The 15,954-nt window shown below is 43.2% G+C and overlaps 1 protein-coding gene across 7 annotated transcripts in view; it reads right to left on the bottom strand.

Annotated features, from left to right (window-relative positions):
- Positions 1-7,023, bottom strand: part of PIK3CG (phosphatidylinositol-4,5-bisphosphate 3-kinase catalytic subunit gamma) — a 35,717-nt gene extending 28,694 nt beyond the window's left edge. Inside the window, exons 1-3 of one of the 7 annotated variants that reach the window (XM_043872844.1) lie at positions 6,657-6,967; positions 6,449-6,527; positions 2,756-4,762 (exon numbers count right to left, since the gene is read on the bottom strand). In XM_043872844.1, the coding sequence (XP_043728779.1) occupies positions 2,756-4,750 (1,995 nt within the window). In that variant the 5' untranslated portion in view covers positions 4,751-4,762; positions 6,449-6,527; positions 6,657-6,967. The other 6 variants (XM_043872843.1, XM_043872840.1, XM_043872839.1 and 3 more) reach the window with 6 other exon arrangements.
- Positions 7,024-15,954: the final 8,931 nt, after the last annotated feature.

Below are 15,954 nucleotides of genomic sequence, written 5' to 3'. Positions count from 1 at the left end.
TTTAGTAGTTTTCATATCACTTGGCTAATACAGAGATATTTACATAGGTGGCAGCCCTATGGCTGAAAAAAGAAAACAACAAATTAAAAGTAAAAAAAAAAACAAAATAGGGCCCAGGTGGGTGATTGCCCCAAACTCTGCCCCTACCCCCTACCTCATCTGCTTCCCCAGGGCAACCTGGGCAATTAAAAATAAATATGTAGGGGCTTCCCTGATGGTCTAGTGGTTAAGACTCTGTGCTTCCAATTCAGAGGTCATGGGTTCATCCTTAGTGGGGGAACTAAGCTCCTACATGCTACTTGGCAAAAAAAAAAAAAAACCTGAAAAATAATTAAATTCTAATGGGTGCATGGATATTTATTACATCATTTTCTGTACTTTTCTGCATGTCTGCAATGGATCATAATTATCGAAACATGTATATTATCTATGGTGAAACAGATCACCAGCCCAGGTTGGGTGCATGAGACAAGTGCTTGGGCCTGGTGCACTGGGAAGACCCAGAGGGATCGGGTAGAGAGGGAGGTGGGAGGGGGGATCGGGATGGGGAATACATGTAAATCCATGGCTGATTCATGTCAATATATGACAAAAACCACTACAATATTGTAAAGTAATTAGCTTCCAACTAATAAAAATAAATGAAAAAAAAATGCAGTAAGACTAACAAATACTGTTTGATTATTAGAGGTGCATATATAAAGTTACAGGATAGATGGGATATATAAGTATAAAGAGAAGTTTAAAATTAAATATCTCAGGAGTATTTCCTTTATAAATAGACATGGTCTATCCTTTTCCCTAAGAAACAGGAGAAATTTCCATTCACTTTATGTTTTAGGGTCTGGGAACTTTTGGGTATGATTTCTAATCCTTACTTTGGTTTTCCAGTTTGGAAATGATCAATACTGACTTGATAATATTTCAATTATCCCCATGCTTTCAAAGATGACATACGCTCAAATTGGTGCCACTGTAACTGTAGTTAAGATCTTAATTCTGAGAATGTGGTTATTTAGCCACCAGTAGTCACTTCAGAAATGTTACTAAGTTTTTAACCCAAACGTGAGTCTTTTTGACCTTCTTCGTGTTTCACTTCTGTAAAGATGATGCAGGTCTCAACCAGGAGACCATTTTAATCAGGAATGAATGAGTCATTTGGCCACATCTGCAAATGACTACTCTTCTTCAAATTTAGGACCACAAACTCAATGTTAATATCACTGACCTCTTTTATTTACACGTTTCTAAGAAGAATACTATTCATTTTCCGAGCCTACAAAGTTCACTTGTGAAAATGACAATGTAAAATAATTCAAGTCCCAATGATGGACTTGGGACTTGAAACAGATCCCTTGCAAATTTGCCTCATATTCTTTTTGTTATGGCGAGCTAGAAGACTGAGGATACTTCAATTTTTATTAAATTCTCATTAATGTTTAGGCTAGCCTCTGAACTCATGGGCAGAGAAAAACTTTGGTTATATTTGATTAGATAAAGACAAAGGCCAACTTTATTTCAAGTATCTGAGTAATGGGAAGGTGAAGATTCAAAGTTTGGACTATCCAAAATTTGTATCAGAAAACTCCAGAAACTGCCTATAAATATAGATAATGATTAGACAGTTTGGTGTCCAACAGTTAGCCTGACAAACATCACCTACTCAGAACTGTCCTTGGCTTCTTCAATCTAAATTAAGTGTCCTCAGGACCCCTGACTATTTTCTCATAACATTCTATAGCTTCTCCTCAAAGCGTTTGTCACAATATGTTATTCAGTATCTGCCTGTATGTACACTCATTTGATGTCTGTCTCCATGAACTACAGGCTACACTAGGGCAGAGTCCAGCTGTGTTTTGATCACTGCTCTATATCCAGCAACCAGAAAAGGGGAAGCACTCGGTCTGAGTTGTTGAATTAATGAATGAACACATCTGCTCTGTAAAATAGAATTCTCTTCCAATTCCTGTCTTCCCTCTTCCTTGTCAAGCAGCACAATATACTATGAGAATGTCTATAGTGAGCAAGAGAACCGGTCCTCCTTTATTTAACTTCCTAAGGAAACCTTTGACAAATGATTTAGTCTCTCTGGACACAGGGAAAGGCATATGAAGAAGAGTAGAAACAGAGTACCAGACCTGTCTAAAGAGAGGGGCTTTCAAGGTCCCATCCAGAATTGAGATGTTACTCTATGAATTGTGACAAACATGATCAGAGGGTATGACCTTTTCTCTCTAGGACATACTATCCTGCATACATGCAGATATTGGGAAGCAATGAAAAGAGCAGACCTATTGTCGGACCTCTGGGTTTGAATTTGTCTTTCAAAATATGTGACCTTGGGCACATTACTTAACCTCTCAGTGTCTCAGTTTCCTTATATATAAAATGCAAATATTAACTGGACTGCTATCAACATTGTTGGGAGAGTTAAGTGTGATAATACATGAAAAATACGTAGATCACTTGGAACCTTGGCATAACGGAGCATTCAATAAGTCAAGTCTATCATCAACAGAGTAAACTCTCATTCCCACTGGGCCAGTTCTCCTAAAAATGTGGAATTATTCATGTCATCAAAATGCTGGTCAGAAAGCCCTCAAAGACAGAAAAAAGTAAAAGGGAACATTGACTACTAAAGTAGATCTACTTTGACTGATAATTGACTCTTTGGACAATGTGCACTGGAAGATGGCTTAATATGGCGCCTGTCTGCACATGCAGATAAATTCCTTGAGATGAGTGCCTCCCCTACCTGGACCAGTTGGAGCAGGTAATGCAGAACGTCATCATCTTCCAAGCTCTCCAGTTTCTGAACGGCAATGGCTCTTACATTTTCATCCGAAAAGTTGCAGTCTAGGAGTTGCATCGTTAATCCAACATCCAAAGCACTTTGATCCCAGACCTCCCTTCTGGCTAACAATTGATATGTTTTGGCCACAATTTCTTGCTGTCCCCATTTCACTGAGCTAAAGAGCTTAGGGTATGCTTTGGGATCCTTAAGGCTTTCATATCTGAAATGCCAAAGCAATTCTTTGTCTTCTGCAGTGAGAGGGTTAAGTGGATCAGTGGCTATGATGGCCTCCAGTTGCTTCCGAAGTTGGTTGGGCATTTCTGCTCGTACCCGGTCCCCTTCCGGGTCAGGGGTAGGCTGATGCTTAGGCAAGGCAATGGGGTGACAGTAATTGTCCAGGAGAATGGAGATGGACATTGAGTTTTCCTTGTCGGGGTTGGTGGCAGATGTGAGCTTGTCTGCATTGAAGCTCCCTTGGTCTTCCCCCTTCCCAGATAACTGCCACATGTGGAGCACGTACTCACCGTGGCGCAGGAGGAATCGGTGGTCGATGAGCAGCAAGTTCACGTAGTAGAGAAGCTGAGCTTTGCCTCTGGACTCGGGACTGGGAGTCTCTGCAGACGCCTTACCAGACAGAACCGGCGCTTTGCAACAGTAGATCTGGAGGTTGAGCAGAGCCCCTTTGGGTAAGTCTTTGATCTTGATACTGAACTCAAGCCACACATTCCAGAGCACCTCCTCCGTGAAGGGTTTGGGGCTGGTTCTTCTTTGACAAAGGACTTGCTGCCCATACTGGATGTTCGCCTCCACAAAAACCGTGAGATCTGCATTCCGGGGCAGGACGGGGATATCGATGCCCCTGATCTTGACCCTGAACTTGCGGTCACAGTCCCACAGGGACACAGTGAACACGCTCTCGTGGTCCTTCCCATGGATGGTCAGCTGCTCATGGTAGCCGGTGACTCCAGTGCAGTCATCCACCAGCGGCCACTCTTCCTTCCTCACCTCGTCCAGGGCTGGGTCCGGCGGAGTGTCAAGCACCAGGTGAATCTCTTCACCGTTCTTAAGGCACTGCCGCACCCATTGGAAGTTTTTGATGGGCGTCTCGCCCACTAGGTACTCATCACGGCCGCAGACACGCAGCACGAAGTCCTCTTCATTCTGGCTCTCGGGGATATCCATCAGGGACTTTTTCTTGGCCATTTTGGTAAAGAAGCTCTGGAGGATGGTGCCCGGGGTGTCATCAGCCGAGACCTTGATGGTCTGGCTGGTGGTGCTACGGTGAATGATGATGAAGATGCAGTTGTTGGTGATCTTCTTCAGCAGGTACTCAGGGAGCGGCTTGGACGTCACCCAGGGGTGCATGGCGTAGAGCTTGGGGTCGCGGCCAGCCACCTCGGCCATGCGCGGGGTGACCAGGCGGCGGCGTGTGAACTCCAGCTCGTCGTCGTGCACATTGCTGACATCTGTGACGTCGTAGCCAATGAGGGCGGTGAGCTGGCGCTGGAAGGCCAGCGTCTCCTCCGAGGGCGCGCGCCGCTGCACCAGGTGGATCTGCCCGGGGCTCCGGTGCAGCACCTTCCAGTAGTGCAGGCAGTCCAGGGTCTGCACCACCTGGTGCTTGTCGTAGATCTCGTACCACTGCCCCTTCTTCTGGTAGAGCAGGAGGAAGTGGTCGGGGCCCAGTCGGTGGTAGAAGTCGGCGGCCACGCTGGTCTCCAGCACGCGCAGCCACACCTGGGCCTTCATCTGCTCCACGTTGCCGTGGCCGGCCACGTGCAGCAGCGCCGTTTCGGGGGTCTTGGTGTTGCGCTGGCTGGTGGGCAGCACGAACTCAATGGGGATGAGCTCCATGGAGGACAGGCTGGCCGCCGTGCTGCGCGGCTTCATCCTCCGGCGCCTGCGGCAGGTGTCCTCTCTCAGCACCACAGGCTGTTCATGGTTCTCCAGCTCCATGCCCTATGTGACCTGGGAGCAGAGAGAGGAACAGAAGACTCTTCAGAGGGAAGGCGCTTGCCTTTTATGGTGGCCCGTGAGCTGGCAAGGAGAAGGTGTAGACGAATGACAGGGATGTGTGCAGGAGGTTTGGAGTAGGGGCCCAGGAATCCGGGCCCCACCACTTAGAAACTGGGGGAGGAGCTGCTTAAACAATCTCTGAGCCTGCTTCCTATCCATCAACTGGGGTTAGCAATACTTCAGAGGGTAGACAGGAGCATTAAATAAGGTAATAACTTGATGAATGTGGGCCATGGGTAGATGGGGACTCACTGATTATTCTACTTCTGTTATGTTTGAAATTTTAATTTAAAAAAAGAGAGAGGTAAAGCACTGGTCTAGCATGCTGTCTGATGAACTGTAATGGCTCTAAGTGGTAATTGTTTTAAGCATATTGAAATGCATGGATGAGTCAAATAATCCAACTAGAGCCTCAAGTCCTAGTTTACAAGGTGCCATGTGAGATGCTGAAACAACTCCCTTTGAAAGCAGGCCTTTGGTTTATTTCCTCTGTGTTCTGTCTCACGTGTCTCCTGGGGGACTCAGACACCTTATCCAAGTTGCCTTATGATCCCTTTTCAAACTGTCTGGATCGGGTATCTAAGCCCTCATCAACTTCCTGTCCATTTTTTTTTTCTCTTCATTTTTTTCCTTTCTAGTGAGGAGAGGTAGTCATTTCATTGATAAAACTCGAAAAGATCAGAATTGGTCAAGCTCCTCTCAAGAACACTTGCAGACATTTGTAGCTGTGAATCATGTGTGTAAGTATCTTGGCTGTCATTGCTCCATTAGGGCAGTATCTCAGGGGAGGCCCCAGGGCTGTCCTCTCCAAATATGAACTTTCAAATAGTGTTACCTTTGTACCATTTCATCTCATCTGCTTCTGGAGAACCTACAGGCTAGACAGAAGGACCTGCTGTGGGACCCCTATTGACTATTTAACTTCTTTTTGCTCTAATATTTTCATCTCTATAACTAGAATTCATCAATATATTCTCAATAATTTACCCACTATTTCCACAAATAGTTAATAAGGACCTACTTTCACAAAGTATTTAAGTATAAATGTTACTTATTGCAGTGTGAAACTCTTCAAATAACAATCGAAATGCTTAAAATATTAAAATTGAAATATGAATAAGGTATTTTGATTTTACTATTTAGTAGTACCCTTTAATATTTTGATTCTTATTCTAAAAATCAATTAGTGAAACAAAAATTAATGTTTAAGATAATATTATTCTTAAAGGACTAATGTTAGTGAAATATATAAGTAATTATTTATTTCCTTAAGAAACAGTGAAGCATTTGATATACACCAAAAAGAAGAGTTTGATTAAAAGGCAAGAAAGGCAAGTTTCATTAGATACAAACTTCTGTTCAAATCTTGACTTAAATTTACTTTTAAAGACAACAGTCCCTCTCTCAACATATTATGAAGTTACACTTACAAAATACATGAAACAAACTGTCCCAAAGAACTGTCTCTTGCAGCTTAAGCCCTTCACTATTTGGTCTTTTGCTACTTTACAGAATGACAAAGAAGAGAACTGTAAGCTGCGAATACTGGCACTAAATTGAAATAAAATAGATCCAAATTTAGGCAACATGCAAATACACAGCAATCACTTCTCCCTTCATGACATCAAACAGACTTACAAGATATGAGATGCAGAAGAAAACTGGCTGACTAAATACTCACTGCTTTCCTTCATGGTTGAGGCTGTGAAGCTTTCTCCTTTTATGAGAGAGAGACGTTAAAAACACTGTTTAGCACGCTAATCGCGAATCATGCATTTGTAAGAACTTGAAGGCTGGCTGGCCCTCCCTCTTCCTCCCAAACAAAAACAAAAAAGGACTGATGCACCTGCAAAGCTATTGCCGGAACCTTGTGGATATCCACACACACGGGTTGGACTAGACGTTGAAACGGACAGTCAGTGGCAGCATCATCAGAAGAACGACAGCAGTTCCATATAAAAATATTCTGGCCGAGAAGGAAGTGTCACTATTCTGTGTCAGACCCAACAAAGGGCAAAAAATAGAAGGAAGCAATACCTGATAAAGCAGCAGAGGCGACGATGTTGAAGGATCATTTGTTTAATTTCTAAAAACAAAACAAATTCAAACGTACCCAGTGTGCTTCTAAACTCTTCCGCTTTTCTGGGTCTCCCTTCACATCCAGATGCAGAGGAAGTGTTGCAGTTACCAGGAAGGAAGTTTTAACCAAGTTGATTATACGTGTGATTGCTCATTTTAAAAGTGTAAGAAATGCATTTCCTGTTAAAGCACACACAGAGAACTAAGCATGAAAGTATATGTATTTTTACTCTACTGTTTTTTTTTTTTAAATTTCGAGAGTGCAAACCAATTATTATAAAATGACATAGATTCAAACCAAATATGCATTCATGAGACACACACATGTGAACTATTTTTCTAGTTAGTTCTCAGTGGAGAGAAAGGCCTCCTAGCTACAGTAGCAGACAGCCAGCCTGGTGGGAAGATTTTAAAGAGCCAAAGGAAACCCATTAGTCCTGCAAAGCCCGTTCAATGAATTTTCCCTCATGGAAATGCAAATGACCCCTTGTTCGTACCCTGTAACTGAGGGATGAGGGAAGAGAAACCTAGTGATCCAGAGGACTGGTTATCAAGCTAAACATTTTCAAAGACAAGGTCTGGAAGTTCATTTCCTTACGTTGGTGAGACAGTTTTCAATTTTTCAAAACATTTAGGCTCCAAAATACCACTGGCTCAGACTGAAAGTACAATGTGTATGTGTGCATGTGTGTGTGTGTTTTGGGGGTGGAGACTTCTTGAGAGCAGTGATTGACTGCAGACAAAATAGGCTTCTTGGTGCCACCGGATTGGGAGCTGAGTACTGCCCCAACAGCGAGAGGGTCTCTGGGAGGGGGCTCCTGATTCCCAGGGGAGTGGAGAATCCATGGAAAGGCCATCCTTAGTCACTTCTACAGAAGCTCTGTATATTCCAGGAACCTCAGTTCCTTCTAGATCCTAAAACAGTGGCCCTTCTCCTCCATTAAGGGTTTCCTGTACCAGAGTTCATCCTTCAACCTAGGCTCTCATGGAATCCACAGAGGCCCAGGGACAACAGGTAAACATAGCCTTGGCCTCACAGGTTCCTTAGAGATGGATAATTAAGAGTTTCTTTCAATTACTCTGAGAGATAAATGATTGTCTAATCTGTCTCCTTTCACCACAGGCCTCTTGGATCTTAGCTTTCTATAAACAGTGCTGTAATAGTTGACATCAACAGCTAAGCCATTAACTCAAGGGCCACCTCTCCAATATTCAGAGGGATCTTATCAGCTTTCCAAAGTGTATTCCTATAAAGGAATACTCCTATAGGAGCCTGGTGGCTTTTGAAGCTTCTAAATTAGTCTTCTTGGTTGGTTTGAGGGAGACACCAAGAAGCCACCCCACAGGAGCTGGCCAAGCTGTGATTTACCTAGAATGTGTGGAGAGGTAGGTGGGGGGAGTAGGAGTGGCAGTTTGGGGCTGGTAGGGCTGACCACAGAGGGACCATAAGCCTGGCCAACTCTGTTCCCCAGATCATTCAACAGACAGAGGAGACTAAGTCCTGACAAGCTGACACCACACACACACACACACACACACACACACACACACACACACACACACACACACACACACACACACACACACACACACACACACACACACACACACACACACACACACACACACACACACACACACACACACACACACACACACACACACATTATTTCAGAAATGCTAGACTCTACCTCTTGAATCTTCTTGCTTCTGTAGGAACTACTCAGCTAAGTCCAATTATGCAAATATTGTCTGTTCTATGACTAAACTTGCAGATACTTCAGACTTTTTTAGTGGTTTGAGATTAAGAACCCCGCTCTTCCCCAAGTCCTAATATAGCCCCTAAAATTTGACTATATGTAGTCATTGTTTCAGGGGAGAAATAATGGCCAGTGTCTACTTCCTCCACACAGAGGAATTCTTTACTAGTTGTATCCCCAGATTTTTTAGGGTAGAACCCCCCTTGGTCTTATCACTATCCTATTTTATTAATATGTTTTTCTATTTTCTTCTTTTTTGCCCTTCTGTGAATCTCCATACATCCAGCACTATGTTTTCCATAGAGTAGACACACACTATATTGTTATTGAAAAAATATAATCAAATAGTCTGACCTTATTATCATTCAACATTATGGGAACCACAAAATCAAGCAGATTAGAAAGTAAGAACACAGTAAGATGTGCCAATGGTCAATAAGTAGATGACGAATGAATTATTTGCTTTGAGGAAGGTTCTTTAAGACAGGCTTTAGAGATATCATTTGTATCCTGGAGAGAAAAGATATGCAGATGAAAAAACTGTAATGTTATAGTGTAGGCCAAGTGGTTTATATTTTATGTTCCTTCCATAATACAAAAGTTTACTGGAGGAGGTCACTATGAGTGGGATTTCAAACATTTCAAATATGCAAGGGGAGGTGCAGGATGTAAGGCAAGAGGAATCAGAGGGGGAAGTCTTTAAGCCAAAAAGTATTTGGGAAACAGTGAACTGATCAGTTCTCCGACCTGGAGAATTTGTGAAAGACAGCAATGGGAGATATGGAAAAGACATGGGAAGATAGGCCTGTGGTTCCCAAACTTCTTTCACGTCTCAGCACATGTACATTGTAATGGTATTTGTATGGTACATTGGGTATAGTGGACTAAATGTTTGTGTTCCCCTCCACTGCTAATTCATCTACTGAAATCCTAACCCCCAGTATGATAGTATCAGGAGGTGGGGCCTTTGGGGGATAATTAGGTCATGAGGGTGGTACCCTTATGAATGGAATTCGTGCCCTTATAAAGGGGACTCCAAAGAATTCTCTTGCTATTTTTCTGCCCTGTGAGGACACAATGAGAAGATAGCAGTCTGCAGACCAGAAGAGGACCCTCATTAGACCCTGACCATGCAACTACCCTCATCTCAAGCACCTAACCTTCAGAACTATGAGAAATAAATTTGCTGTTTATGGCTGCCCCATCTATGATATTTTGTTGTAGCAGCCAGAACTGACTGTGACATGGGGATAAGGGAAGAGGTTCTTCAATTCATGAGACATTGTCTGTATTCCCCAGGGACCTTTGAGGCACACTGATTAGGAAGCTGTTATTGGTTATTGTTCCTGGATAGGATAGCTCTCTGACTCAGATGTGTGCATATCTCTCAACCTGACAAAGCACTGGAATCCATCTTTTCATATTTTTGTAGATCAGCCTCAGATGGTTTATATAATGAAATAATCAATTTAAAGTCATTTAAATCTCATCTAATAATTTACTTCACCTTCATACTTAGCTTTGTTGTCTAGGTACAAATGCTAATCTTTTAAAAAATTTATTTTAAAAACTGTTATACAGTTTTTAACAGAGAAGGTAATGGTACCCCACTTTAGTACTCTTGCCTGGAAAATCCCATGGGTGGAGGAGCCTGGTAGGCTGTGGTCCATGGGGTCGCTAAGAGTCAGACACGACTGAGCAACTTCACTTTCACTTTTTACTTTCATGCATTGGAGAAGGAAATGGCAACCCACTCCAGTGTTCTTGCCTGGAGAATCCCAGGGATGGGGGAGCCTGGTGGGCTGCCGTCTATGGGGTCGCACAGAGTCGGACACGACTGAAGTGGTTTAGCGGCAGCGGCAGCAGCATACAGTTTTTAAAGGTTATACTCTATTTGCAGTTATTATAAAATATTGGCTAAATTCCCCATATTGTACAATATATCCTTGTATCCTGTCTTGCACGCAATAGTTTGTATCACCCACTCCCCCACCTCTGTACCCCTACCCACCCCCACTGGTAACCAGTAGTTGTTCTCTATATCTGTAAATTTGCTTCTTTTTTGTTATATGTACTAGCTTATTGTATTTTTAGATTCCACATATAAATGATACTATACAGTATTTGTCTTTCTCTGTCTGAATTAATAAATGCCAATCTTTATGAAGCTTTTTGGTCTGAATCTGCTAAAAGAGAAGCAGCCTGGTAATGTCGAAGCACTAGCAATCATGAGACCTGGGTTTATTCCCACTTATTCTCTAGGCCTGATCTATGCTAATACAGCTCTCTCAGTTTCCTAATCTACTAAAGAGATAGCAGCCATTCTACTGATGGGAAGTCTTTATACGTTTTCAATGAAACATACACTTATATAACTACACTATGCAAGATATGCAAGACATTGTGTTGGATGCTATAGAGGACAGGCAATTCTAGGTGTCACACACCAATACAACGTACAAAGGAAGAGAAGACAGTGGGCTTGTGTGTGTCTTTTGCAGAGAGGAAAACTTTCCCAGAAGCCTTCCTTCCTGTCTGTTGGCCCATCTCTCCCTCAGGCAATCACAGGGAAAGGGGATAGAATTGCATGCGTGATAAGGTAATCCTGCTGGATTCCTGGCTGGTAGAGAAGGGTGGACACCAGAACAAGGTGTGAAGGCTCTGACGTGTTGGGGAGGATAACAGAAGAGTTTGTAGCAGCCTTGGATGTCAGCATGCTATGTGGGTAGAGGGGAATCATTCCAGGATCTGAGGAAAAAAGCCACAGGAAATCAGTCACAGCCAACACAACCCCAAGGATCCACAGCCAGATCCAGGGGTCTGTGGGGACCTTCCATTCTTATTATCAGAAATTGACCATTGAGGTCAGTTTTCTCAATTTTCTTGTTCAGCTCATCTTAGCAGATATAGTTTAGTCAGCCCTCTGCAAATTTCCAGAAAAGATTTTTCTATAAATTGAGTTTTGAAAATCCAGATTCCTTAGTGTGATATGTCAGACCCTTTATAATCTATCCCTTATGGTCTATGATTGTAATAACCATTTTCTGTAAGGAACTTGAGCATCCCTGGAATTTGGTACCTGCTCAGGTCCTAAACCAATCCCCTGAGGATACCCACAGAGCACTGGATGCAGTTTGCATAACCTCCTCTGGGAGGGCTTTCTAGAATAGGGTTAGGAAAGTTTGTCTCCAAGGCAAACCTTTCAATATCACAGTAATCCAAGTCTATGCCCCAACCACTAATGCTGAAGAAGCTGAACAGTTCTATGAGAACCTACAAGACCTTCTAGAACTAACATCAAAAAAGAAGTCCTTTTCATCATAGAGAACAAGATAGCAAAAGTAGGAAGTCAAGAGATACCTGGAGTAACAGGCAAGTTTGGCCTTGGAGTACAAAATGAAGCAGGGGAAAGGCTAACAGAGTTTTGCCAAGAGAAGGCACTGGCCATAGCTAACACCCTCTTCCAACAACACAAGAGATGACTCTGCACATGAACATCACCAGATGGTCAATACCGAAATCAGACTTTGCAGCCGAGGATGGAGAAGCTTTATACAGTCAGCAAGAACAAGACTGGGAGCTGACTGTGGCTCAGATCAAGAACTCCTTATTGCAAAATTCAGACTTAAATTGAAGAAAGTAGGGAAAACCACTAGACCATTGAGGTATGACCTAAATCAAATCCCTTACAATTATACAGTGGAAGTGTCAAATAGATTCAAGGGATTAGATCTGATCAACAGAGTGCCTGAAGAACTATGGACAGAGGTTCATGATATTGCACAGCAGGCAGGGATCAAAACCATCCCCAAGAAAAAGAAATGCAAAAAGGCAAAATGGTTGTCTGAGGAGGCCTTACAAACAGCTGTGAAAAGGAGAGATATGCCCATCTGAATGCAGAGTTCCAAAGAATAGCAAGGAGAGATAAGAAAGCCTTCCTCAGTGATCAATACAAAGAAATGGATGAAAACAATAGAATGGGAGACTAGAGAGCTCTTCAAGAAAATTAGAGCTACCAAGGGAACATTTCATGCAAAGATGGGAACAATAAAGGACAGAAATGGTATGGACCTAACAGAAGCAGAAGATATTAAGAAGAGGAGGCAAGAATATACAGAAGAACTATACAAAAAAGATCTTAATGACCCAGATAACCACAATGGTGTGATCACTCACCTAGAGCCAGACATCCTGGAGTCTGAAGTCAAGTGGGCCTTAGGAAGCATCCCTATGAACAAAGATAGTGCAGGTGATGGAATTCAAATCCTAAAAGATGATGCTGTTAAAGTGCTGCACTCAATATGCCAGCAAATTTGAAAACTCAGCAGTGGTCACAAGACTGGAAAAGATCAGGTTTCATTCTAATATCAAAGAAAGGCAATACCAAAGAAAGTTCAAACTACCACACAATTTCACTCATCTCACATGCTAGCAAAGTAATGCTCATAATTCTCCAAGCAAGGCTTCAATAGTACATGAACCAAGAACTTTCAAATGTTCAAGCTGGATTTAGGAAAGGAAGAGGAACCAGAGATCAAATTGCCAACATCTGTTGGATCATAGCAAAAGTAAGAGAATTTCATAAAAATGTCTACTGCTTCATTGGCTAGGGCTTCCCTGGTGGCTCAGATGGTAAAGCGTCTGCCTGTAATGAAGGAGACCTGGATTCGACCCCTGGGTCAGGAAGATCTCCTGGAGAAGGAAATGGTAACCACTCCAGTACTCTTGTCTGGAAAATTCCATAGATGGAGGAGCCTGGTAGGTTACAGTCCATGGGGTCGCAAAGAGTCAGATACGACTAAGCAATTTCACTGGTATGCTGCCTCATTGACTATGCCAAAGCCTTTGACTGTGTGGATCACAACAAACTGTGGAAAATTCTTCAAGAGATGGAAATACCAGACCACCTGACCTGCCTCCTGAGAAATCTGTATGCAGGTCAAGAAGCAACAGTTAGAACCGGACATGGAACAATAGACTGGTTCCAAATTGGGACAAGAGTACATCAAGGCTGTATAGTGTCACCCTGCGTATTTAACTTATATGCAGAGTACATCATGCGAAATACCAGGCTGGGGAAAGCACAAGCTGAAATCAAGATTGCCAGGAGAAATATTAATAACCTCAGATATGCAGATGACACCACCCTTATGGCAGAAAGCAAAGAGGAACTAAAGAGCCTCTTGATGAAAGTGAAAGAGGAGAGTGAAAAAGCTGGCGTAAAACTCAACATTCAAAGAACTAAGATCATGGTATCCAGTCCCATCACTTCATGACAAATAGATGGGGAAAACAATGGAAACAGCTTGGGACTTTATTTTCTTGGGCTCCAAAATCACTGCAGATGGTGACTGCAGCCATGAAATTTAAAGACACTGCTCCTTGGAAGAAAACCTCTGACAAACCTAGACAGCATTTTAAAAAGCAGAGACATTACTTTGCCAACAAAGGTCCATCTAGTCAAGGCTATGGTTTTTCCAGTAGTCATGTATGGATGTGAGAGTTGGGCCATAAAGAAAGCTGAGTGTGGAAGAATTGATGCTTTTGAACTGTGGAGTTGGACAACCCTCTTGAGAGTCCCTTGGACTGCAAGGAGATCCAACCAGTCCATCCTAAAGGAGATCCGTCCTGGGTGTTCATTGGAAGGACTGATGCTGAAGCTGAAACTCCAATACTTTGGCCACCTGATGTGAAGAACTGACTTCTTGGAAAAGACCCTGATGCTGGGAAAGATTGAAGGGGGGAGGAGAAGGGGACGACAGAGGATGAGATGGTTGGATGGCATCACTGACTCGATTAACATGAGTTTGAGCAGGCTCCAGGAGTTGGTGATGGACAGGGAAGCCTGGCATGCTGCAGTCCATGGAGTCGCAAAGAGTGGGACACAACTGAGCGACTGAACTGACAGGCTGACTGAGGAAAGCTTTCCTCCATTAGGGATCACCACAAAAGTAACAGTAGTATCACCACCACCAAGAACAAATTCTTCCATGTCACTTTCCAGGTGTCGTACATTATTCTAAGCACTTTAATTGTTGTTATTGTTCAGTCGCCTGTCAATGCAGGAAACACAGGAGATGTTTCCTTGGGTTTGATCCTTGGGTTGGGAAGATCCCCTGGAGTAGGAAATGTCAATCCACTCCAGTATTCTGCTGTGAAAAATCCCATGGACAGCCTGGTGGGCTAAAGTCCAAAGGGTCGTAAAGAGTCAGACATGACTGAGTGACTAAGCAGAAGTACTTTAATATATTCATTTATTTAATTCTCACAATATCCCAAGGAGATGCCTCTGAGGAGAAGGGTATTACTACTATCCCCTCTAGGCTGTCTCCTCCATGAGTCTGAGTTCTTAGGGACAGTGAATGCTCTGTTTATCTCTGAATTCCTCAGGACCTAACACAGTGCTTGGCAAAGCAAGGGCCTCAGTTAAGTGTGGAATGGGTCATTTGTATGAACTATCTATTTTTTGAAAGTCAGTGGATTCCCTTGCATTTAAAGGAAGCAACAGGAATATTGGATGCTACCCCAAAGCCTCCCAGAGCAACCAAATCCCAGGCATTCCCTCCTTTGCATGGAACCACCTAACCCAAAGCCCTGCAGTCTACCACCTCTTAAAACCTCAGCACAGAAATCTTCAGAGGATAGTGGTATGTAGAGATAATGATGTGTGTAGGACTTGGGACGGACCCCATTTTGACATTTATTTTCAAGAACAACAATGCTCAAGAGGCTCTTTATAGCCCCTGTGGCTGATCCAATGTATTAGTTCTCTTTGTTGTTCCCTTATTAACAGTGAACAGAAATATAAGACCGAAAACTGCCTGTACATCCTTGTGAGCAAGAAATCCTTCCATATAATGGCTATGAGACCCATCCCTGGGACTGTGCCTTCCAGATTACCTGAAGACCGTCAAGTATTTGCATCTGTCTACCTATACCTCTGTCTAGTCACCTACCTATCTCCATCTACCTCTTACACACATCCCATGATCCCGACGGAAACAAAGTTGTTTGTAATAAAGACAGAGTGAAGTTTCCAAGCCAAAGATAGATCCTGCACTCCTGAGATTTTCCCTGTTCAGGGGCAGAGCAGAGTGTCCTGGGAGAGAGGAAGACTTAGTGGACCAGCTTGAATGGAACCTGCTCTCAGAGCCCTGGTCCTGAGACCCCAGAAGTGACAAAGTACAATAGAAGCTGCTGCTGAGGCCATTACCTTAGAGGTTGTTCCTTCCTAAGCCCAGGATTCTGGCTAGAGTATGGCAGGAATCACATCCCACTGGAAGGAAGCACAGAGGATGCTCTGCC

This window comes from Cervus elaphus, chromosome 18 (genome assembly GCF_910594005.1).
Source record: "Cervus elaphus chromosome 18, mCerEla1.1, whole genome shotgun sequence".
Classification (NCBI taxonomy): Eukaryota; Metazoa; Chordata; class Mammalia; order Artiodactyla; family Cervidae; genus Cervus; species Cervus elaphus.
Note: the sequence above shows the minus strand (reverse complement) of the source record. Positions and strands in the feature narration are given on the sequence as shown.